The sequence below is a fragment of the Atractosteus spatula genome, chromosome 27, assembly GCF_055471065.1.
Source record: "Atractosteus spatula isolate fAtrSpa1 chromosome 27, fAtrSpa1.hap1, whole genome shotgun sequence".
In the NCBI taxonomy this organism is placed as follows: Eukaryota; Metazoa; Chordata; class Actinopteri; order Semionotiformes; family Lepisosteidae; genus Atractosteus; species Atractosteus spatula.
This window is the reverse complement of record NC_142732.1, coordinates 4,024,464-4,049,060: the sequence shown is the minus strand read 5'-3', so window position 1 is coordinate 4,049,060 and position 24,597 is coordinate 4,024,464. Positions and strand designations below refer to the sequence as shown.

Below are 24,597 nucleotides of genomic sequence, written 5' to 3'. Positions count from 1 at the left end.
CATCTGAGGAATTATAAAAACTCTTATAAGGCAAATAAGGCATCATTTTGTAAAATTTTGTAATACAAACACGCCCTTAAAAACTTTTTTCAATCTGCCATTCTAATGTAAAAAAATGGCCGCTTTTTCTTCTTAGTTGAAGAAAATGGCGATTTGAAAATGCAAATAAAATATCAAGGTGGGAGTGAAGTATTTTGCATTTTAAAATTGGCTTTGAAGACGCTGAGTCCTGTTTAATAAGAAATACTCGTTTTAATCCGCTGCTCGGACAGAGACAAACTAATCATGCTTTGTTAACAATTTTGTTAAAATAGATTTTTGCGTTGCTGATTTGACAACTCCCTCTGACCTTTAATTTCTTAACGTTTCTCCCTCTTCTTGTTATACGCATTGATATATACCTGTGCAAAAACCAGTACAATACAGTAGAGGCGGTGTTTAGGAACTATCAGGAAAAAAATGCGCAATTCAGTACATGAAGTGCAAACGCATATTAGACGGAAAAAAATAAAACTTGATTGGGTAACCTACACCTTAAACGGGTTTCTAAAACCTGAACGCGACGTGATAAGTAGCTGTATTTTTAGGAAGAAAAGTTGTGAAGTACTACTACATGACAGACTTGCATGTGACTATGCAATAGAAGACATCCCACATCCTCTTCGGAACGCGTCTGTCTGCTGATATGCGAGACACATGTCGCTGGTCTTGCCAACGTTTAAGAGATTTATCACGGAAACCACACCGAAATGTCACAGCATTGTCTATTGTGGCTAATTAGTGAGTACAACTTTCCTTGTAATCAATTTCGTAGCTGCAGAAGTCATTACTTGCTCTTGTGTTACGCGTGTTAAACTTTATATAAAATAATTGTTTGGGGGGGTTTAATTAAAAGGTGCGAAAATGTCTCGGACGTGATGAAAATACTCTTACACTTTCTGCACTGAGAGTTCTTACTACCTTATACGGAACCTCAAGCTCATTGAGAAGTGAAGAACGTGAAATATAAAATAAGACCCCTCCATTTTCGTCAGTGTCTGACTTCTTTTTCTCCCTCTAAATGTCTTTATATATGTATTACATTTCGTGCTGAAGAGTATGATGTTTAAAATCTCAAGTTCGACTGCGGTACGGGAGTGGTAGCTCTTGTGTAATAAAACATTCTCAACATAATGCATTAATTTGAGAACACCCTTGTCCTATTTTTCATATTCTTACTCCAACGAAGCTAAAATCTAGCACTCACCACCCAACAACGTCATCACCTCTTGCCAGAATATATATATATTTTACTGGCAGCCCCAAATGTGCACCAGTTTCGAGATGTATTAATACATAAAGTACTAAATCGTGATAAGCACTGCAACTTGTGTCAATAGTTCAACAAAATACATACATTATTTTCATACAACAAAGGGAGCAAACTTTTAGGATATAACACAAAGAAATTTGGAAACCGGCGACGGTGAAGGCTTTTTTGTTTTCAAGAAGCTGAGAAATAATGAGACATTAGCGGTCAGGGGAGTGGCACAGCGCTACAGCCGTGAGCACTGCTGCCCTACAGCTGGCACCCTGGGTTCAGTTTCTGGGGTGCTGTCTGTGTGGAGTTTGTTTGTTCTCTCTGTGCTCGCGTGTTTCCTCCCACAGTCCAAAGACATAGTTTGTAGGTTAATTGAATTTGGGGAAAAATGGCCCTGGTGTGTGTGTGTGCGAACACGCCCTGCAATGGACGGGCGTCCTGTCCAGGGTGTACCCTGCCTTGTGCCTGTTTCTTGCCAGCTTGCACTCCCGGTCCGACACGACCATGCACTGGATAAAATCTAAAATTGTTCATGTTGCTGAGACATGCATTTTGCTGCTGTGTTCTGTATGCATGGTACATGCTCCATGTTGAAATCCGACTCTCGCGTATCTGCATTTCTACCTCTGGAAGAACTGACACATGGTCTCCACTCGAGTACTGAGCACATTTGGATGATCTGGTCACCAATTTGGACTGATATTAAAAATCTCCTTCCTTAATTCATTTAATTTTTTCCCTCTTCCTCTCTCATATTACTCTGGTACTGGAGGGCTGTGCAGTTCTGTCCCTATAAAGATAAATCTAACGTACCTAACTCATATTATTGTTGAATTTGCAGCTGTATATGCAGTGGAGGGTTTTAATATTTACTCCAAGCCGATTCAAACTTTTGAAGAATTGAACAGCCCTTCCCTAGGGCAATCTGTCCTTCAGTATGAGGATGGGTGAGTAGTGTAAAGAGTTACATTATCTTCATGAACTTTCTATCACTTTCTTGTTGCTTATATTCTTCAATTTAAAATAGTATATCGTGGTACATATGGTAATCTTAATAACAATGTTTGTCTTTATGCTTGTTGAGAAATTAACTTGATATTATAATAGCCTTATAGGAGTGTAGCTAACTAGCAATCTTTAATATTTGTAAATAAAACGCAACAGTGATCTTCTCCCAATCTTTAAGGACCTGTTTCTTTTATCACAGGATCTTAGTTACTTCTCCCTTGGACAATATGAGCGACCAGCAGTATGGTAGACTTTATGACTGCAAGGTCTTGGCACACTGTACTGAAGTCAGCCTCACAGGTACAAGTCCAGTTCCCTGATTTTTGATATGCAGACAATATTGTGTTCCCTTGTGCAAGAAATGGGGGTGATCTGGGTCTTTATCTTTGACCTTGTAGCGAAAGGGAAAAGCTATCGGAAACCTATCATATCAGCAGCCAAAAGCTCAGATGGATCAACATACCTGGTAAGGTTTCTTTTCTGTCTCTTGCTAATGCTACGAGAGAGTTTTTGTTTTCTGTAATTAAGAAGAGTATTTAAGATTAAAATGCAATGCTCTGATTGTATTTGAAGATCTTAGTGTTCTCACAGAAATGTCACGAGAGAATGCAATGGCATATCATTATCTCACGGTCAATTAAGAAAACAAACCAGCATTTTTTGTGTGGTGGTGAGGATTCATAGACTGTCGAACCTAGGGACAGATGATTCCACATGCGAAGGAGCAATATTTCCCAAAACGGCTCCAATTTCAAAGATGGTTCAAGGACGTAGGTGAGAAATGCCAACACAAAAAATTTAGGAGGCTTGCAGAGTAGCAGTGCAGCAGTATTTCTGCATGCTTTGCATGAGACCAGACAGTGAATACAGCTGGCTTACACAGACACAGTCTCCACTACTGTCTTCTTAAAACCATCTGCCAAACCACAGCTTCCTTTCTTCTGAGCAAGCTGCACTTTACAGCCTGAAGTCAATGCACTCTTTTCTTACTCCTGCCCTGCTTGTAATGGTGTATTTCAAAATCATGTAGCTCAGGCCTTTCCCTTCATTTTCGTACAGATTTAGGCTGGTTGCCGTATGGGATTTGTACGAGATTTGTTTCTTAGTCATACCATCAAATATATGGATTTTGGAGATTTGCAATAAGCTGACAATCAGATTTTCTAGGAATTTCGTTTTCGCCTCTCAGGTCTGTCAGCAACACCGGACACGCAAGGCCACAAACGAAGATCTGAATGGAGTTTGCTCCCTCCTCAAGGCAGGCTTCCAGGAGATTTCTGACATTGCTCCTGCATCACTCGGTACTGTTTGGTGCTACATGTGACCGAAGAAGCTGTGAAAGAATAAGAATATCGCTGCTTACAGGAAACAGAGCTTAAGTGTTTCTACTGTGCGCATGTACTGTATTAAAAACCTATAAATTAAAAGTGTCTGCAAATAGCACCAAAAAATCTGAAAAGGTCTGAAGAATTAAGATAAAAGTTTATAAGTCACAACTTGCGCTTATTAATTTTGACAGTTTCATTGTCTTTTCATATTTTGCATTACTTACAGACACTAATAATACTAATAATGCTTCATGCTAATAATAATGCTCATAATTGTGCATACCAGCTTAGCCTCTATATTATAATGCTGAATCTACAAGAACAGTATTCGTATTTGCACTGTACCTAATCTGAGCTGTACACACGCATGAGGAATAGACTGTCATCAAGATGAACACTCAGTGTAATGTCTGGGTGGGGTTCTTCAGGTCATCTTGTTTAGGTTTTCTCAAAGATCAAGACAAATCCATACAGATTTTTCTCATTTTAGTAGTGAAGCAGATGAAAAGAAACAACACCAACGCCAACAAACGAGAGGATGAATCCCTTTCAGTGAACTCCGGTAATCCCTCATGTCATATACTGCATGTTAGTTATGGCTTCTGATACATATTTATGTTCAGGTGTAAATTTCTAGTTCATGGGAACAATCACCTGTGTTAAACCAGGGAGGTTTGGGTGAAAGATCAAGAGTAAGATTTAACTGAAAGTGGAAAGCAGGATGATTCACAGAAATGAAGCAGGTTTATACCATTGTGATGTGTTTTGCTGAAACATGAGAAACATAACATAACATAACATAACATATACCTGATACTAGGTTGATTATCTGCTAGACTTAAAGGATTGGGATTATGTAAAGGATTCTGAGTTATCAGTTGCAAGAACACATGTGCATAGTTTGTTCCACACTCCCACCACTCTATGGGTAGAGAAGTGCCTCCTGTTGTAAGTCTTCCTCTTAATTTCCACTCCTGCCTCCTGCTGCACTGAAGAAGTCCACTGTCAGAACCCTTCATGATTTAGAGTACAAATATGATTTCAGGATCCGCCCTTCATCGGAGGAAGAGGGAGAGCAGTAACCAAGAGGAAGAGGAGGATGAAGGTATGGACCTTATGGAGTAATTCATTCTAAACATAATGGGCAGGTGAGAGGTTAATAAAGTCATTCATCCCAAACATACAGGTTCAGAATATCTTAGTCCCGGTATCAGGGGACATCCTGAACAATTTATCTGTTTTAGTTACTAAATATTTCCCAATGACTCCTGTATGTTAGCAGCACAGTGGTGCAGTGGTTAGTATTGTTGCCTCATAGAGCTGTGGCTCTGGGTTCAATTCCATATCTGGAATTCTAAATTCTTTATAATCTGAAATTTACTGACAAGATGTTAAGGAATGTTAATAACCTGGTAGGAACTTACCTTTACAACTTCCTACTCATACATGTTTATTAACATCAGCCAGACTATTCTCATATACAAATTACTACTCATCAATAGATTTGAAATGCATTTATATGATAAAAGTGTCTTTTCCAGCCGCCAAAAGTGGCACCATAAATAGCTTCAGAGAATCTATATCAGATGCAGTACAGTACAGTATCTACAAAATGGTACAAAATTCAGAGGGCATCACTTTATTAATTTATGGCCACAGTGCTACATTAGAGTAGAGGTATATGAGCAAGACTGCTGTGTTGAGTCATTGTGCAGTGTAGATAGTGCCCTCACGGAAAATCAGCCACATTAAGACCACTTACACCTCATGTGACTAACTACAGAATTTGATTTTAAGATGCTGGGACAGAGATTGCCTTTGTCTTAGATGGTTCTGGAAGCATTTCTGGAGAAGATTTTGAAAGGGCAAAAGAATTTGTAACTAATGTGATGAAAAAAGTTTGGGAAACCTGCTTTGATGTAAGTACTGGGCTCTTTTAAAAAATACCAAACGTATCTGCAATGTTTCCTGGTCAATACAGGTTTTATACAGCAAAAGGGCACTAGCTGTGGTTCCCAGTGTTGCCCAGGATGGTAAATTAAAGTGAACCACATCTTTGTGCAAAATGTGGTGTGGATTGCGTGAGTTATAACAATGTTATAGCTGTAAATGTGGGCATTTTGCACAAGACACTACAGTACAAATGCAAGGATCAGGAATTATTTTTCTAAAATCTCAGCATCATAGTGTGGCATCAGTGTGCCAAATTTGGTGCCAATAAGTTGAGTGGGTTATGAATCCATAAAAGAAAACCTTCAAAAACACAGACAATAACCTTTATATATAATTATTTATATAATATGTACTACATGGAAGTGCATTAAAAACAAGAGGCATTTGTTTAAGCAAAGTGTTGTGGCAGAATGGAACAAGTAACTGAATCATGCTGGTGAAGCTGAAACCCTTCTTGCTTTCCAGAAATGACTGGATCAATTGACTATTAACTATTTTACAGGCTAGATAAGCCAAGTAGCCTCCTCTTTTTTTGAATATATGTACTGATTTTAATGTTTAAAATTGTTTAAATACTTGAAGAGAATAAAGTTACAACTGTTGTCTAAAAATATTAATACAGACTTGTTTTTTCTTGTTCCAGTGTAGATTTGCACTTGTTCAATATGGAAAGGATATACGAACTGAACTCTCACTCAAAGAAAATGAGAAACCTGAATACGCATTAAGAAAAGTTAGTGATATTCACCAGATCTACAACTACACAAAAACTGCTTCTGCTATGTATCACGTCCTGTAAGTGCAGACTAAGTCCCTGATGTTTTACAGAATGGCCTGTGGGTAGGATGACCAAGCATTCAATTGTTCCTAGGGGAAGACAAGATTTAAAATATTTTCTCAGTATTATGATGTTTTTACACCCTGGAAATTGAAAAAAGTACCTCTTATCCAGTGTTTGTGGTATATTATCAATTCTAATGACTATATATCCAATCATCAATTTCAGCCTGATACGCACATCAAGAGGTATATACAGTATACTGTATATACAGTACAAATGCATTATGAGCCTTGATTTCGTAGCAGAAAAGCTGATGTTAACTAGCATGAATAGGACATCAATAATACTAAATGATTCAGAAAATAAAATATTAATATGTCTGTTTTATTTGTGCTTTTTCAATATACATTATGGTGAGAAAATGGTAAAACAAATTCTTACTCTATAAATAATAAAAAATAATCAATTTCAAATTTACAAGAAACAAATCTATAACAATTCTCAAGTGTATAACAGATTAATGTTCTTGCTTTTACTGGAAATGTTGCCGTTGTCCTAACAGAGTAGTGAGATGAACAGACTGAGCTAACTACTGCTGCTCAGATATTTCTGTTGTTTTCTCACAGCACCTATCTGGGTGAAACACACAGATTATGAAGCCAATAAAACTACTCTTCATTAACGGTCTGGATCCTGAATCCATAAAGCACGTCAATAATTTAATATGGGTGCACATTTCACAAAGATAACGTAGTTTAACACTGAAAGTAATAACATGAACCGTGAATCTGTCAATATCTCATAAAACACTTCCAGTAGTTAGAAAATGTAGCACGTCTAATCTTTGCTAGTTACATGGATCTGACAGACTAAAAACCAAATGAAATATACATGTATTATTGCAGTGTCTTAAATTGGACTACCTCCGTTTTGAGATCACTTATCCGGATTTTCTGCACGTTAGATCTAATGAAAGACTTATAAAATTGATCAGCACAGCATCTCCTACTTGCCCAAATTAAAACCAATAGCATTCGGTGTAGCAGCAGCTGAAACCGTACGAATATCATTGTCTTATGGTGAAGATGTGTCATTTGCCACATCGACGGTTCATAAGCCACTACACTTACATTCACAGCCAATAATATCATGATTTAAAACTAACAAGGTTTAACAGCCTAGGCAAGAGCAGCAGCAACAGACAGAGCCACTGGTGGGGAATGTTGACTCACATGTAAAAGTGCTGATGAAAACAATGTCATGTGGCACACTGAGGGGGCACGCTGTGGCCTTGGGGCCCTGGGCAGTCACCTAGTTCATCTAAACCAAGGGCCGGCCCTGCTGAACGTGAAGGTGAATTAGGATTATGTGCGATACAAGTATTCAAAATCCCACAAGGACATTAAAGCCCACCCTGTGGAACACAACCACAAACCAGAGCGCGCAGACTATGTGGAAACTATGTGGAAATGCATTTAAAACCAAGAACAGGAGGTTGTATTTGTAACCGTGCTTATGTCTGTACTGTGATTGTTTGACAGTGAACATGTCTTTGTTGCTGAAAATGGATCTAAAGAGAATGCTAAGAAGATCATGATTGTTCTGACAGATGGAAGGATATTTCTAGACCCAATGAATCTCACAGATGTTTTGATGATGCCAAAAATGAAAGCTGTAACCCGATTTGCTATTGGGGTAGGTTTTCCACATCAGTGGTCTCAACATAACCACATAAAAAAAAAAAAACACAGAACACATTAAAGCTGTTAATATGTCAAACTGTGCTGAATTTCAGGTTGGTGCTGATTTTAATCAGACCAAGGCAGTAACTGAACTACAAGACATTGCTTCAGACCCAGATGATGAGCATTTATTTAAGGTTGATAACTATGCAGCTTTGGATGGTATACTCTCCTTGCTTGAAAAAAGCATCACTGGAATAGAAGGTAAAGCAACTTATAAAACTTCTAAGAAGGCACGGATGAAAGATTTTTTTAGTTATCGGGGGATATACAAAACGTAGGGTAGCTATGACAACACCATGGAGAACGTTACACCATTGGTGTAACTCCCCTTCCCTTGCCAACATCCAGGTCGCTCCTTCCCATAATTCAATCTTTGGCATGACTTTGGTGACTTGTCACAAAGAATCCTGTAATCCCTACGCAAGGGCGTTAAGTTATGGGGCATCCTGAAAATGTTTGGCAGTGCCAAAACTGAAATAAGTGGTAAATTAGTGATAAACGCTGTTGGTCTAAAGTCTGCCTCATGACCTGTTGAATATTTGAAGCTACTGACCATCGGAAAACTAGAGGCTGGTAATTCTGCTGGTCTCCTTGACTGTGTGTTCTCTGCCCTTACAGGGACACAGCAGGGAGCAGCCTTCCTCTTCGAGCTTTCCGAAGCTGGGTTCAGCATTGATTTTGCGAACGATGTGAGTTGAGCGTTTGCATTCTTTTTAAATTGCTCGTTTTGGCCACGGTTGTTGGGGAATAACTGTTATACTCCAAAGGGCAGGGGTCCCAGTTCTGGTCCTGGGGGGTCAGTGTGTCACAGGTGGTATCAGCACCCAGAAAGGTCGCAGAAGTTGGTAATTCATCCGATAATGAGCTGATTCGGATCGTTAAGGGACCAGCTGGACTGCTAAACTGGTGGTCACACTAGCCCTCCAGACCAGGACTGGGGACCCCTGTATGTGCGGTTACAATCCTGTAGGGAATGCAAATGAAAATCATAGTAATGAGCAGTTGGAAATATTTAGGATGTTTTCAAGGCTTTTTTCATTGACTAACGGGTTGACAGAAGGTCAATAAATAAAGAAAGTCCAGTAAATATGCAGTTTCACAACCCTTGTGCCATTTTCTTTTTTCAGACTTTATTTGCACTTAATCGACAGGGCAGGAATGCAGACTGAGTGTGCTATTATTATCATTATTTATTTGCTTAGCAGACGCCCTTATCCACAGTTTTAGTAATTCTGTAGCAGTAAATTAATACATAAGATGTATAGTCAAGAATAGTCATTCGGCTGTCGTTGTTCAAAATATTCCCAAAAAATAATTTGAGAAAATATTCCCAAATTAATGTTAACATTTTGCCATTCTTTTTCAGGGCACTGTTCTTTTCGGCGCAGTGGGGGCATACGACTGGAATGGTGGCTTAATTATAAAAAACCCAGATGACACAATAAGGTTTCTAAACGAATCATCGACAAAAGAAAAATTCTCCTACTTAGGTGACACATTATTCAATTTACTTTATGATCTAATAGTGTACCTGCATAAGAATCAGATAGCATCAATTACTGTATATTTGCTCTATTATTATTAAAACTGCAGACCAATTTGTGTAGCAGTCTAATCACCCAACCATCCGTTTTATCTCAGTGTGTAGACTATGGCTTTGCTACAGCGTTAATTCTGTGTCAAAATTCGAAACTCTGGTCCTAAGGCAGAGCTTTTCTTCCACTTCAGGCTACAGTGTAGCAGCTGTGAAGGGAGTCAGTGGCAGTCTGTATGTGTCGGGAGCCCCTCGTCACAGTTTCTCAGGCAGTGTGCTGGTCTTCAATGGGACTTCTCATGCAGCACAGCAGACACTGTCTGGAGAGCAGGTATGTGGGTTTCTCTTCAAGTAGTGTCTAAGCTGGTACTTGTGTTACACTAAATTCAACCAATGAGCTTTTACAGCTACTTGGGGATAATAGAAAGGTACAGGTCTGGAGAAGGCAATGAATGGTTTTTTGAGCACGGTGAAGTCCATGATTAGTGGAAGGCACCCTGATACTGGCTACATCAGGCTACTCCTCAAACATACCGGGAAGAAGGATGCCACCTTGAGGCCAATGGTAACGTTGCAAGGGCTCTCAATGGCTGGGAATGGGAGTAAATCCCCATCACTCCACAAAACTCCCCTGTAGGAACTTCCTCAAGCAAGAACCATCTCAAATCTTGCATGAGTATTGCAACAAAGCATTCAAGCGATACGGCACACATGGTTTTCAAAAGGTTTTGTGGGCCGATGAGATAAAATTGGAACTTTTAGCTCTAAATACAAGCCATTGTGTCTGACAAAACCCAGCACAGCACATCAGCCAGTCAGCTCTCTCCCCGCTGTCAAACATGGCAGCATCATACAATGGGGGTGCTTATTCTCAGTTTGTCAAGATTAAGGGGAAAAGAGATGGAGCTAAATACAGACAAATGCACTAGTAACACCTGCTTTAGTCTGCTAAAGACCAAAATTTGGGATTAAATTTCACCTTTTTGTAGGTGACTTCATGGTGACTAAAGTACAACGCCACAGGTACACTGCAGGGGCTTAACATAAGGAATTGATTGTCTTTGAATGATCCAGTCAAAGTCTTGATTTGAAAATCAGTGGCAAGACTTTAAAAACTGCTGCCCAAGTAATGCCCCACTAACATTACTTCTTTGCAAACTTGCAGAAGCTCTGTAAAGGAGAAAATTGTAATTCCTAGTATGAAAAGCACAGTCCTATCCAAAAAAGACTTGTAGCTGTAATTGTTGCAAAAGGTGAATACGTATACAATCAACATATTTTACTTCCTGCTTTTTCTTTCCAGTTGTTGCTGACATGTCATTTCTTTCACCTATAAGTTAATGCTTATTGACTCTTTTGAGCATTCATGCTTTCATCATAAAATACTCAATTTAAAAAACTGTATATGTGATCTGTAATTCAACAAAATGAGACTGAATGGGTTGAATACTTTTGCATTTGAAATTTTTTTAATAGATCTGATTAATTACTGAATTACTCAAAATGGCTTGCATTTTAGACCATGATACGAAAAGCTCAGCACAGAATGTTGACTTAAACACAAATGTTTTCATTATGGTTTCAGAGTGTTAAGTGACACACTACCAATCAATTTCCATGTTGTCTCTGAAACATAACCTAAATTTATGTCCTCTCTTTTACAAATAGGTGGGCTCTTATTTTGGTGCTGAGCTTTGTGTTCTTGATACCGATAAAAATGGCATCACAGACTATCTCTTAATTGGAGCTCCACTGTTTCACCAAAAAGGAGAAGAAGGCAAAGTTTATGTCTACAGACTGAGCCAGGTGAGTCGGAAGAAGCCAAAGACATGAAGATAAACATCTACAGGAAATAAAACCAATTAAACACACTCTGCTTCTCAGAGCAATCATCTTTAAAACTCTTAAACTGAAGACCAGTCTGCAAGAATGTGTGAAAGAGACACCTGGATCTGGATAAAATCTTAATTTCTTTAGCTACTAAACTGCAAAATATGCCTAAAGACATTCTGTTCTTTACAGCATTTCTTTTCTACTATTTACAGAAGAAACAAATAAGTTTCCTTTTCAAGAGTGCCTTGTTCTCTCCGTCTGATTTTGCGAAAATGTTGGACTTTCACAGGAGCTCTTCATCAGGGAATCGGAATGGCAGGGAATGAACAGATACACCTTTGCCAGGTTCGGATCAGCGATTGCCAACATCGGGGACATCGACAACAACGGCTACAACGACATTGCAGTTGGAGCTCCAATGGAAGGAGACGGAAAATCAGGGAGCATCTACATTTACAATGGCTATGAAAATGGCATCAAGGACCATCACTCGCAGGCAAGAGAACTGTCCATCTCATAAAAAAAAGATTTACAATCCTCAGACAAATGCCTGGAACGTTTGGTTTAGACTGGGCCCAGCTGTAAATTATTCCAAACTAGTAAACACTGAGTAAAGCATTTCCTTTCCTGCACATGAGTCATTGATTTCATATAAAAAAATACAGCGTGCTTTACAATCAAGCATAATCTGTAGTTTATACTTTACTGTTCACAATGCTGAGGGCACTGTGCACAATCACAAATACAGTACAGTATAGTACACCCTTCTTTATCCTTTGACATTACTCCATCTAGTGGCTAATGGGGACATTTTGGCTATCTATATGTAACCAGGAACTGAGAAAGATCACTTCTTGATACTAAATTTTACTGTATTCTGATCCCAACTGATTGAAGCATCTGTGGCAAAAATGTTTTTCTTTCTTGTGCTGAATCTAACTCACAGTTCTGCACTAAAGTACTCATTATGTATCCTCTGTTTGCTTTTAAAAGTAATGATGGTTTTTAATGTCGCTTTTTTAAAGGAAGTAAAAGCCAAAGTGATTATAAAAATACACCAGTAATGATTTTCAAAGCTTGACCCATTCACCCATGAAAATTACATCCCAATACTTGATGAGTTTTTGTTTGTCAGAGCAGTTTGTGTTTCCAACTGATAGTGAAAAAAGGGTTTGAAGGTAATTTTTTATTTATTCCAGGCTGTATTCTGTTTTTCAATCTTGAAGTCATTTTTTTAACCACTCATTATTTTTCTGTCTTGTTGGGAAACCACAGCCGATACAGGAGTCGACCATTCCAGTCCATGTCCATTCCAGGGAAGCCTGGATATCCAATCTTTTAGACGCACTAGTAATAAAAAAAACCTAGTGCAGCTGTAGTTACTGCTCTGGAGATCAGAACAGAGGCTGTGAATAATCCTGGTCTATTTCAGAGAATAGCAGCAGCTGATTTCGATGTGAAGCTACGATTCTTCGGTCAGTCAGTGAGTGGAATGTCCGACCTGGATAAAGATGGACAAGTAGATATCAGTGTGGGAAGCCTGGGGAAGGTCACTGTATTGAGGTATGCCGCACCGCACAGGACTGATCATTTAGTCCGGACACGGAGGCTGAATTACTGGATCATTTCAGAAAGTGTTTTTCTAATTAAAAATAAACCTCTCTGACATGCTACTGGCTCAGCAGGTTGACTCAGGACATCCTAGTGGTACATTAAAAGTGTAAAAATAATGAATAACACTTTAAAAGCTGCAAATTTAATTTATAAATACTTTATAGCATATAATAGATGAGCATAACATAATAACATTAAACAAAATTATATTATTCTCATGTACAGTTTAAATGTTTTATTAATGGTTGTGTTAGTATACTCATCTTTTTTTTAGCTTGGCATTTCTAAAATGTTCCAGGCGAGTGGAATTCAGAAAACACCATTAAGCTGTTGATCTTGGAAGACATGGAATGATTTAGTTGTGAGCAATTAAATAGAGGGTGGCTTAAATTAAATCTCTGTGAAATCAAGTTGAACAAGAATATGAATACCTGTCATCCCCCAAGGACAAGCGGTGCCTTCATTAAATTATTTGCTAAATTGAACAATAAGGTACATTAGGAATAGTTAACTATAAAGGCCACTTGTCATATTACTGAACTGAGAAACTGGAAAATCCCGATTTAAAGCCTAGGTTTCTCTACTACTGAACACATTTCATCAGATAATGCCTACTCCATTTATTCTGTATTATTAATGTAATGTTGCTTGATGTATACATAATGTATACACATTTTTTTAACTTTTAGCTCGCTGCCTGTCATCGTCTTCAAACCTCAAGTGACATTAGAACCTCCATACATTTCCCTGAATAAGCAAAGTGGTCAGGATTCTCAAAAGATTTCTGCAAAAATCTGCTTTAACACAGTTAAAAGAGAGATTAAGAGTAAGTGTGTAATTATTATTTTATCCATGTTTCAGTATCAGATGGTGGGAGAGTCATTTATTGTTGACAAAGCCAGAAAGCACCAAACAATTAAATGTTACGTTAATGTTAGAGACCATCCAATCTAATAAGCCTAGTATTGCACATCGCTGTTTTTTTTATGATACTAGAAATGTTAGTGAATTATAGTGAGTCAGTTAATGGAACGTCTCCCAATTCAGATTTAGTGTCAGTGTGACATTGTACCAGTCCATGCAGAAAGAGCATGCATGTTTTCTCAAAACATTTTGACCAATCAAATTGCTGCATTTGAAACATGAAGGGAGCCCAGAGCTATTTTTGGACCAATCAGTTACAAGTCCTTTAAAGGAAGTCCTGCCCCCTGAAGCCAAAGGCATAACATTATGCAGCAGAGGAGCTGAATGAAAAAGTTTGACTGGCTCTTCCTTAGAAATGTCTTAACTACAGGCAGTATCCACCTAGTTCTCACAAAACCGCTCACCACAGCCCATCTTTATTAAGTCATGGGAAATGCAAAAATAGACCTGGCTGAAACCAAGGTTTAATGATGTTTCTAACCCTAACTACAGAATATTCCTAATCTATGACTTACTGCTCATTACATGAGGGCGCACATCCAAGATTTCAGCCAACGTGACAAAAAATGTGAACCCAAGACTTTGTGCTCATTTGTTACCAGGTGTATATGATACTCTTGCTCTATTGTTCTGTATCATTTCCATTTTCCTTCATTTTGTACATTTCTTTCCTGTTTGCTGTAGAAAAAACAGAGGAACTACCCATTCACTACCACCTGGTCCTCGACCCAAACAAAGAGAAAAAACGACTGTCTTTTGCGAACGGTGATCCCAAATCCATTTCTGGTATTTTCAAACTCACTAACACAATGGAATGCTTGCCCGACATCCTTCTACAGTTCCTGGTATGTTCTGGAGACATTCAGAAACAAGTGCATAGCTGAAACTGTGTGGCTGTGGCCCTCTTACAGCATGCTGAGCTGTAACAGATTGAAGTCATCCAGCCCGGCAGTGGGGCCTGTCCCCTGTGGTCACCACTCGAACGTGAAGTGGCTCTTCCTTAGGAGTTTTCTCATTCTTGTCCATAATCACGCTGAAACAGTAACAATCCAAGTGTAAAATATGAACAGCTGAAATGGAACAAACTTCATAATTACCTGGTATTAGGATGTAACAAGGAGCTCAGGGCTGGACGTCACTATAACTTATAGAAGATATGCGCTACATTTGAGTTTAATTTGTACAGTTGTGGATAAATGATACTGCTGCTTTGGTAAAGAATTCCATGCTTTTTTTTTGTCTACTCCAGGAATGCGCCGATGATTGTTTCTCACCTATAGAGATTAAACTCAATTTCACTCTAAACCTCTCTTCTGAGAGCCGTCCACTCAGAGTTCTCGATATGCTCAGTCCCAATGAGATCTCCCAGCAGGTAAAAGTGTGCATCAGAATTGATCTTCTCTCCAGGCCTGTGTGGCCTAGTTCAGACATGAGACTTTTCTCTTAGATCCTCATCTGAGTAAAGGTCATTCGGAAACAGGACACCGTGTTAAATTCTTTCAGTTTAATGAAGCACATCCCAGTGGGAGAATGGCAACAATATTTGCTGTTCAGAACAGGGATGAGAGGTTTCTCTGCCAGTGGATTCAATCAAATCTACTTGTGTGACAAATTTATACTCTTAAGCACAGCATTTGTTACACCTCTTCAGAATACCATGTTTGGCTAAGCATGGATTTGGATAAGAACAAAAGACCATGTATTTTTTTTTTTATACGAGAGGGCTCTCTGGTCCTACTTATATGTCTGTTAGCTGCTTGTCCTAAAACATCAAGATGTTTTTTGGTCTACACTACATTCAGATTGGCCTGTAAACCCTGCTCAACGCTATTATTATTTTTTTCCTCAGCTTCCCTTTGAAACAAACTGTGGAACGGACAAGATATGCACTGCAAACATCACCTTGTCAACAAGCTTGCCCCAGTAAGCTCTTTTCTTAGATCATCACTGGGTGGAGGGACATATTTGAGCATCATTTTATTCAGTTAACTCTTTAGCCCAGTTTCTACTGAACCTGAATAGCAGAATTTCACATTACCCTCTTACCAGATAAAAAAATAATAAGTCAAGAGCACAGCTTTTAACATAGAACACCTATTGATCTTAACACCATTATCCCTACGCTCTTCCAGCTGTGCTGCATCTCGGTAGCATGGTGAGGAGGTTCAGCAGCTAGGATAGAGGTTGCATGCTTTTCCAGTTCTTAAGGCTTTCCTCCAGCTGCTCCCGTTTCTTCCCAGAGCCAATCAAGTAGAGGCATTAAGGCTCAGAGTTATCTACTGCCATGCTGCTGCGTGTCCTCTACAGGCAGTATAATACCTTCTGAAAACATTTATTTAATATTTATTTCATGAAACATCTTTTTTCCAGGGATAAAACACTGGTTATTGGATCTACTAAGGATCTCAGCTTAGGCTTTAACATGAAGAACATCGGAGAAGACTCCTACATGACCATACTGGTTTTAACTTATCCTCATTTCCTTCAATACAACAAGCTGTCCTTGTTAACGGTAATACTTCTCTCACCCTTGTTTAACTCTTACACTTCGGTTAGTCATTATCAACGATTTTACCCAGTTTAATTTTGGGTGGATGAGAGGCATTTACTCTTCAATTGTAGCTGTTCAACCCAAAAATACAATTTGTTTATTTTCATTTTTTCCATCTGAAGAATGCTCAGGAACTGCTTTCTTTTCAGTACACTACAAAATATATATATATACACACACCACACCATAGTTCATGTTTTAGTTGTTTACAAAACCAAGTACATTTAAATAAATATTAAACAGTAATAATCATTAGCTATTTTATAGTAATATGGGGATAATATAATTTCATATCTTCTAAAAAAAAAATGATTTTCAGAGGAGATAAATTATTTGACAGCTCAAATACATTTTGCCAAACAAAAAACTCTGAAGAAACTCTTTTCATTTAAAATGACCTATTTCATTTCACAAACCGGTTAGAATAGAACCAGATTACAAAAAAAACTTCAAACCACTCCTCTCGCAGGCTTTAATAAGCCAGCCCTAGAATTACATTTTCAGTCATGTAAATTGTCATTGACCAGAAAGTGATTGATGTAAATGAGGACTTTATCACCATCAATTCCTTTAACTAAAACAGTATCCTCTTCCCTCTTTACAGGAGAGTAAGGGCATTTCCTGTGAAAATCCAGTTGAAAACACACAACTGACTTGTCAAATACGATATCCAGTTATGAAGACGCAAAGTGAAGTAAGTTAACTTAAGTGGTGATGAAAATTCCTGTTTATCATCCAGTATTTGATTTTGTGCTTTCATAAGGATACTCAGTGTGTCAATAACCTTTTGTAAGGCGTAGTGGTAAGGTTTGGTCTTTTTTCTTACACCGTTGCAATGTTGTCAAGACTCTTTGTACTTTTAAGGTCAACTTCACCATCTCCTGGCAGATAGAAGAGTCTCATAAAATACAGGAAAGCAGCACCCAAATCACTGCTAACATTACATGGTAAGTGAGCTTTACCTCTGAAAAGACAGAAAAGGAAGAGAGAGAGTAGAAAATGCCCGAACATCTAAGTGATGCGGTTTTACTTTGGATGTCCATTAGGGTTTTATTCTGTGTTAAAGCTTAGGCCCGACTTCAGTTCTTCCACTGAAGCCCAATCTAAATAATTGATTGTGCCAAACCAATTATTTAATGTCGAAGTGAGAGACTGAAACTGAACTTAATATTTTAAAGGGATACTATATAGAGTTGTGTACTCTACAACACTATATGTTTGCAATATAATTGATAGGAAGAATGGTGTCAATTATAGCTAGTTGTCAATACAGTTACAGTTTGTTTTTAGGGAAAGAAACATTACTTGTTTTTTGTATTTTGTTTCATATAGTGAAAATGATGGTCTCCAAGTCCTGACTGAAGAAACCTACAGATTTGCAGTTAAAAATGCCCTTAAAGTCAGCCTTACTGGGTAAGTTTTTTTAATTGAGAAGACATTTTTGGAGAACAACCTGAATTTCAAAACAGTCTTCCCTACTTTGTCACTGATACAGGATTTTGTCTTCCCTTAGGTATAGTAATAAAAAAATCTCCTTAAAATGAGACATAAAACCAAGGTCCTGACTCTTTGTGGTCATTTAAAATCCCAGGACACTTCTGGAAAAGGGTAGGGGTGTCACCCTGGATTTTGGCCAAGTTTCCCCCTGGCCTTTACCGAATATGGCCTCCTAATAATCCCCATTTATGTAATGGCTTCATCAACGTCCTCCCATTGGTGGTCGTGGAGAGGAGTTCCCATTACCTGTAAAAGTGATTTGAGTGCAGTGTCCAGGAAAGTGCTATATAACAGTAAGGAATTATTAATCAATTATTGTGTTTGATTTAGAATGAAAATAAATTCCTATACCAATATTAAAGAGATAAAAATTACAAATGTTTCTTGTAACAATTGCAGAAATAAAAAAAACAAATACTGTGTCACCATTATGATGATATAAGCTTGAGTGCACATTGCACAAGATTAATATTTCCTTTTCCTGCCTACAGGAAGGCTAAACCAGCTTACATACACGTGACTGAAGAGTCAATGGGCAAAAAGCAGGAGCTGGAATACCTGTTCCAGGCAAGTAAACTGTTCAGACAGGAAGGGAAATCTTTTTTTTTTTAAAGCATATCATTATTATTTTTTTTCTTTTGCCTTTGTTACGTTTTGTACATCTCTAGAGTCCCATCATCTACAGCAAAAATAAAATGAATTAATGGGGCTTTCTGTCAGTGTTGTCTTCTCTGCAGCACATTACATGTTGGAAAAATATTTCTGTGTGACACTAATTTTTTAATGAACTGCAAGTTTTTAATTTTCTATGCAGATACATGGAGAAAACAGGTACAATGCTAACATTGTTGTGAACATTGACATTCCACTGAAAGAGAGAGACACACAGGTGACCATTGTGAGCTACAAAGCGGTAAATATCGTTTTTAATTTGTTTCACTTCCGGTATTCGAGTATGCAGTAAAGGTTCTCTCTCTAACTGGCTCTGTCTTAATGTCTTTCAGACGCACACGACAAACTGCAGCCCTCAACTTCAAGATAATGGAAAGGTAAGCTACACCATCATGTGATGCATGATGCTGCCCTTCTCAATGAAGGCTGAAAGGTATGCAGATTTGTGTGTAAAATGATCTGCAAACCACAGGTTTAACTGATCAGAATGAAATTGTTTCACGTCTTCATAAATTGGCAATTTGAGGGTAACCTACAAAACCCACAGGATTGGGGTTCTTTGGGACTGGAGACACCTGTATTAACCCATTTCCTCTGGGGTGCAGGTAAGTGCAGCTACTGACAGTCAACATTATTTCTGGACTGCTCTTGATCATGCGATCATCAAGTATCATACAAATGCAGGACACTGAATTTGCACAGAAAATTGACTTCTATTTCTCTTTAATGTTAAACCCATTTCCTTTTCCCGTCATCAGACCACATTGTCCCATCGCATTATTTTTTATGTACTGGTTTACGGATGCTGTTCTCTAAGGCGGCTTACCTATGCTGAAAAAAAATTAACACAGATCAGATAAATATTAAACACAACAGCACAATTTAAAATAAAGGAAATAATACAATTAATTATCATTCCTGTGTCCAAGTGAATAGAAGGTATCAAAGTGCAGGAATAAGAAAAAACAACTTACAGTACATATTGATTAATTAGGCTGGTCCTCTCAGTCTTTTGACAGTGCAGCCATTCTGTGAAATCACCATGATTAAATGCGGTCAGCAGGTTTTGTAGCATCTACATTAACAGAGCAGATCCAAGTAACTTTAAACCCCTAAGCCATTATCCAGAAGCATAAATACTGCATATACAACATGGCTACCCAACCGAACATTCTTCCAGTCTGCTGCAATGTAGAATTCTCCTGTAACCAGTTCCATATTTTTGTCAAGGATATGGAACTGCATTTGTTCCCAACTCTGCTCCTGGGTAAACTCCTGCATCATCTTGTTTTTGACTCCACCAAATTCTTACTTATCCAGACTAAAATTTCTACTTGAAGCATGCTTAAAAATATGCTTTCAGCTCTTAAAAAGCAGTTGAATGAGTTCGTAACCGGTAGCAACCCTTTATCAATTTCCAAGTTCCATACCTCTCCTTAACTAGGTGCAGCAGCTTAAGTTTAACACACACACACAATAAAAATAATTCTTATAACCCGTTTATATTTATCTCTGTAATTTTCATAGACTTACAGACTTACCTGTACCGTGCAAGAACTGGACGAGCTCTTGACTGTGGAAGCATCGGTGGCTGTTATCGGCATAAAGGTACGACAATGTATGCCTTAAATAACCGAAAACTGATTGTTTCTCCAGTTTTAATCGACGAACTCCGACTGTCTCTCTGCAAAGACTTTTGGCGTTGAATGAACAAGTATTCTACGCACTCAAGCTGTGCGTTTTTCGCGTTCACAGACTCGCATTTCAGATGCCCGCAACCTGACACAGGTGTAGCCAACACCTGTGAAATGCCCATCTTCCAGCCAATCATCCTTTAATCCGTGACGCAACCCCCCCCCCCGCCTCCCGTGAAGGATACTCAGCGCTGATTGGTGGGGAGGCGCGTCATTCAACGCATGCCCGCAGACTCCCGGAAGTGGTGGCGGGGGTCGCTCAGGCCGTGGAACGCCGCTGCTCGGGGAGACCCGGCTGAAAATTGATTCCGTGTTCCGTGTTCATACCCGTGATCGGAAAGCTCGATTGATGATTAACTGTTATACGTTCCCCGAGTAGTGTCCCCGACTCGTCGCTGAAACCAAGAACGCAAACCCCCCCATTTATTGGGGATGATGAAAACTGTTTCATTCAATTTATTATACAGTCCAAACCGCCGATTAATAGTGCAGCATGCTGCCAGCTTCCTACTCATTCCTGAAGGACTGGAGAAACCTGGGTGAAGTTCTGTACATTCAAGTAATGCCCCAACCGTGAAGCCTCATGTTCACTCTGCATGATCGCCGTGGAGCGAAACCTTTCTGCAGCTTCGCCCCCCAGTTGAATTAAGTGAACAATCTGCATTTCTCTTTTATTGCAGGATCAGCGGGAAAATCTAACAGCTAGAGCTTTTCTTAGTTTTGACTCCGCTCAGTACGAGGCAGAAGAAGGAGGACGATATGAAGAGGTACATTAAAACACCTCTTTTCATCCATGTCAGTTGCTTCAGATCTGTGAGAGCATGGAAGTATGAGAACATTAACACAGCCCGTTTATTGATCCAAGCTTTACATTAAGCTGTTTCTTAGAGCATATAGAGGAATGACTGCCAGCAACAGGACCTGGTTCCTTCAGATTTCAAGTACCAAGCTCAGTGTTAAGCCACGTATTTAAAAAGCAGCAGAGCACGGTAAAGAGTGCCTGACTCCCCAGACACTTCTTTGCCTCCTGCAAGGTTTGTCCACCTCCTGTTCTCAATACTTCGGCAGGTGGTGGAAGAGAGTGAGGAGGCTTCTTATTATGCACCTAAAACGCTGATCACAGCAGACAGCAGTAAGGACATGAGAAAGCTGACAAACATCAGGAGGCCAAACGGCCCGTCTAGGTAGTTTGCAGCTAATTGATCCCAAGATCTTACCCAGGCGTTTTTGGAGAAAAAGCCAAGGTTATCAGCTTCAGCAACATGGATTCCCACAATGCCGCCCAACCAGGATTCACTCCCCCCACCTTACACTTGAGTCCATAACCCTGACCACTAGTTCAAGCTGAGATGGCCGCTGACACGCTGACACTGAGGTTCTGTGTACAAGGATGGAAACAGTTCTACCAGATTCCTCTGCTAACGCCGCCTCTCCCCTACAGGTGCTGGTGACCATTGAGAAGCTGACTGTGGTGAAGTCGATGGCTGTGATTGTCGGGAGCTCTATCGGGGGCTTTGTCTTCCTGGCCTTTTTAATCCTCATCCTAATAAAGGTAAGCTGTAGCTTATGAGGGCTTGCAAAAGCCATAAGCTTCCAATTGAGATACAGCAATCCAGTTGCCCACGGTTTTTGTGAAAATCCTCAATGAGATCTGACAAAAGATAATTGTAATGAAATCTATTCTGTTTCTTAGGCATCTCTTTTTTTCATGTATCAAGTATCCTTGTTATACACTTAGAAGTGCCACATCCAGGTTAGACTTTGTCATACCAATTGTGAACAATCTACCCTTTGTTCTCAGCCTTCGAAAAGGAGAACATCCCAGGGGATATAAAAAGAGATTTCTAATTTTGTCTCGTCACCTGTTGGCTTCTGTCACCTCTTAGTGATCAGATTTACAGAGTCAAAACGTGGGACACTGACAGCAGTCAGTTTTTAACCATGGAAGCATCATGCATTCACTTGAAGTTTTGGTTATGTTAAAATAAATTGCATATTGATGCATTTTTGTTCAGCAGATATCATCACAATAACAAAATCAGATCTAGTGTTACCAATATGATCTGAAAATTATAACAATAATGAATACAGTTAAGAATGCCAATAATAACATGTAAAAATGGGGAGATCATGAAAAAGGTACTAAATATGTAAAAAGATTTATTCAGGCAACACAAAAACTGGGTTTTGATAATGCAACCATCATTTTAAGCGCTCAGAAAGAATAAAGAAAAATCTACCTACTACAGCCTTCAACCCTCAGGAGGTAATTTACTGAACAAAGTATCAAAGCTTCAGCACCTGAAATACTGCTGTAATAATTGTACTTGATGACCAGTAAATCCAAGCTTTACTGGGGTGTCTAATATGAGCACTCCTGGTAATTGACAGCCAAACCTGGATTCTTTGAAGACACAGTGCCCTGTGAGATACAGCCTCATTACTGTCTTACATTCTGAAGTCCTCCTGCTAGGGGGGTTAGACTAGTAGAGATTCAAATTGCTATGAGTACAAGAATACAGATATAACTTCTTTACTGGCCATTCAAAAAGGGTGGAAATGTGTCTTTGGCATCACCATCCAAAACTACAAAAAACGAAAACAAACAAAAGTCCTAGACATGCAACAGTACACATACACACATCTTGCTCCGCCCAAATTACTAATCAGATCTCCTCATACAGGATTATGTACTGTATATTGTTATTCTTTTTTTTCAGTGTGGCTTTTTCCGAAGACGCTATCAAGAAGCACGAGTTATAGCAGAAGAGTGACCCAGATATGTAACTCAGTGAAATGTGTCAAATTTGTCTTTAAATATGTCCTTTAGTTGTTAAGAGCTAAGCAAATGGGAACACTATGCCGTAGGGCCAGTGTGTTTTTTTATACTGTAGATTGACAGCTGAAGTGTATTACAACACACATTTGACACTGTTTTGTACTGGGGAAAAAAGCTTAGCTTTCTCTCAGGGATTGCATTTTTAAATTACAGTAGGGTCTCCATATCTGCAAATTTAACATTCGCGAACTCCCTTATTCATGATTCGGTCTGGCTGACAAGGTCTTGGATGCAAAAAAAACCTGAGCTGAAGGTGGTTAAGTGCAACTTTCAAATGAAGTGTGCCACAGACTGTGATTGTGAGATGAATTGAGCGTGTTAGTGAGTCTCTCCCTTCCCCCTACGCAAGTACCAAGTTTTAGTTGATCAATGGTTCTTAATTAAATTAAAGCCAATGCATTAGTACTTTAATTATCATATAAGGGAAGGTTACTTATGTGTTTAACCATATGTACTATATACTGTAGTACATTATGCAACAGTGTAGGGGTGGGCTTGAGTACGCGTGAATTTGGCTATTTGCAACATTTGTCTGCACTGAACCCTTGCGAATGCTGAGACGCCACTGTACTTTACTGTCGCATCCAGGACCTTGATTAAAGTTCAAGTCTTATTTTTTGTTTTATTAAATAAAACTGAATTGAATTCAATTATTATTTCAATATGATAAGAATTTTACATTTGTAGTTGATAAACCATAAGCAAAATAATGCCCTTCCCCGTATTTCTCCTTATCTTTTTAATGTCTGTATGTGCCCCTAGGGTCTGTACCATATATGTTGAATTACAGCAATGGTTCTTGCTAGAAAAGAATGTTATTGGACACATGCAATACATCGCTGCATCACAGCCCCAAAGTTCCTGTTTCTGCTGAAGCCCCTAAATGTGATCCCAAGACTCAAATCTGCCAGGTGTGGTTTCCTTTTAGAGGGAAGATATGAACGAAGTGATAGACTTTCCTCATTTACTATTTTTTAATAACTTAAGTTACACTTTCTGCTAGGCAAAGCCACATTTATTTTTGGAATGAGATACCTTTTCAGGTGGTGCAGTGTCGTAACGGGGATCCCTTGAATGAGTGGTTTTCTTTTCAGCGGGTCTTTCTCCTCCCTCCTCCCTCCTCCCTCCTCTCTGCATGTCACTTGTGCCGCAGTCCGAGAGGCAAAACAAATGAGCTGCTCATTACAGTTCTTGCAATGTTCGGTCATTCTAACAGCCGGGGAAAAAATAACTACTGTTCTGTTCTGTTTTGGAAAGGCTGATGGAAATAAAGCAACTTTGTAGCCTGTCTCTGTCTCAGCCCAGGTTTGTACTCAACAAGACG

General features: G+C 39.0%; 1 protein-coding gene across 2 annotated transcripts; it reads left to right on the top strand.

The window, feature by feature from the left end:
• Window positions 1–450: 450 nt before the first annotated feature.
• Window positions 451–24,561, top strand: LOC148814206 (integrin alpha-E-like). 2 transcript variants are annotated; one of them, XM_088906715.1, is made up of 32 exons: window positions 451–780; window positions 2,142–2,247; window positions 2,508–2,608; window positions 2,707–2,774; window positions 3,498–3,609; window positions 4,127–4,198; window positions 4,682–4,741; window positions 5,434–5,555; window positions 6,233–6,384; window positions 7,912–8,065; window positions 8,166–8,316; window positions 8,734–8,804; window positions 9,482–9,605; window positions 9,844–9,980; window positions 11,318–11,455; window positions 11,772–11,978; window positions 12,915–13,045; window positions 13,786–13,922; window positions 14,705–14,865; window positions 15,270–15,392; window positions 15,870–15,943; window positions 16,391–16,532; window positions 17,176–17,265; window positions 17,436–17,518; window positions 17,904–17,984; window positions 18,560–18,635; window positions 18,883–18,981; window positions 19,073–19,117; window positions 20,268–20,348; window positions 21,115–21,201; window positions 21,876–21,986; window positions 23,155–24,561. In XM_088906715.1, the coding sequence occupies exons 1-32, from the start codon at window positions 750–752 to the stop codon at window positions 23,206–23,208; spliced, it is 3,381 nt and encodes a 1,126-aa protein (XP_088762841.1). In that variant the 5' UTR covers window positions 451–749; the 3' UTR covers window positions 23,209–24,561. The 2 variants fall into 2 exon arrangements, with proteins under 2 accessions (XP_088762841.1, XP_088762842.1); XM_088906716.1 differs by lacking the exons at window positions 451–780; window positions 2,142–2,247; window positions 2,508–2,608; ... (2 more) ...; window positions 4,127–4,198; window positions 5,434–5,555 and having other exon boundaries at window positions 4,724–4,741.
• Window positions 24,562–24,597: the final 36 nt, after the last annotated feature.

What these genes read in the sequence shown, in the direction of transcription:
- LOC148814206 (XM_088906715.1), top strand. Translation starts at nt 750, where the DNA reads ATGTCACAGCATTGTCTATTGTGGCTAATTA. An exon ending in TTGTCTATTGTGGCTAATTA is followed by an intron (nt 781 to 2,141) that starts GTGAGTACAACT and finishes TTGAATTTGCAG; the next exon opens with CTGTATATGCAGTGGAGGGT. An exon ending in TTGTCAACAAGCTTGCCCCA is followed by an intron (nt 15,944 to 16,390) that starts GTAAGCTCTTTT and finishes TCTTTTTTCCAG; the next exon opens with GGATAAAACACTGGTTATTG.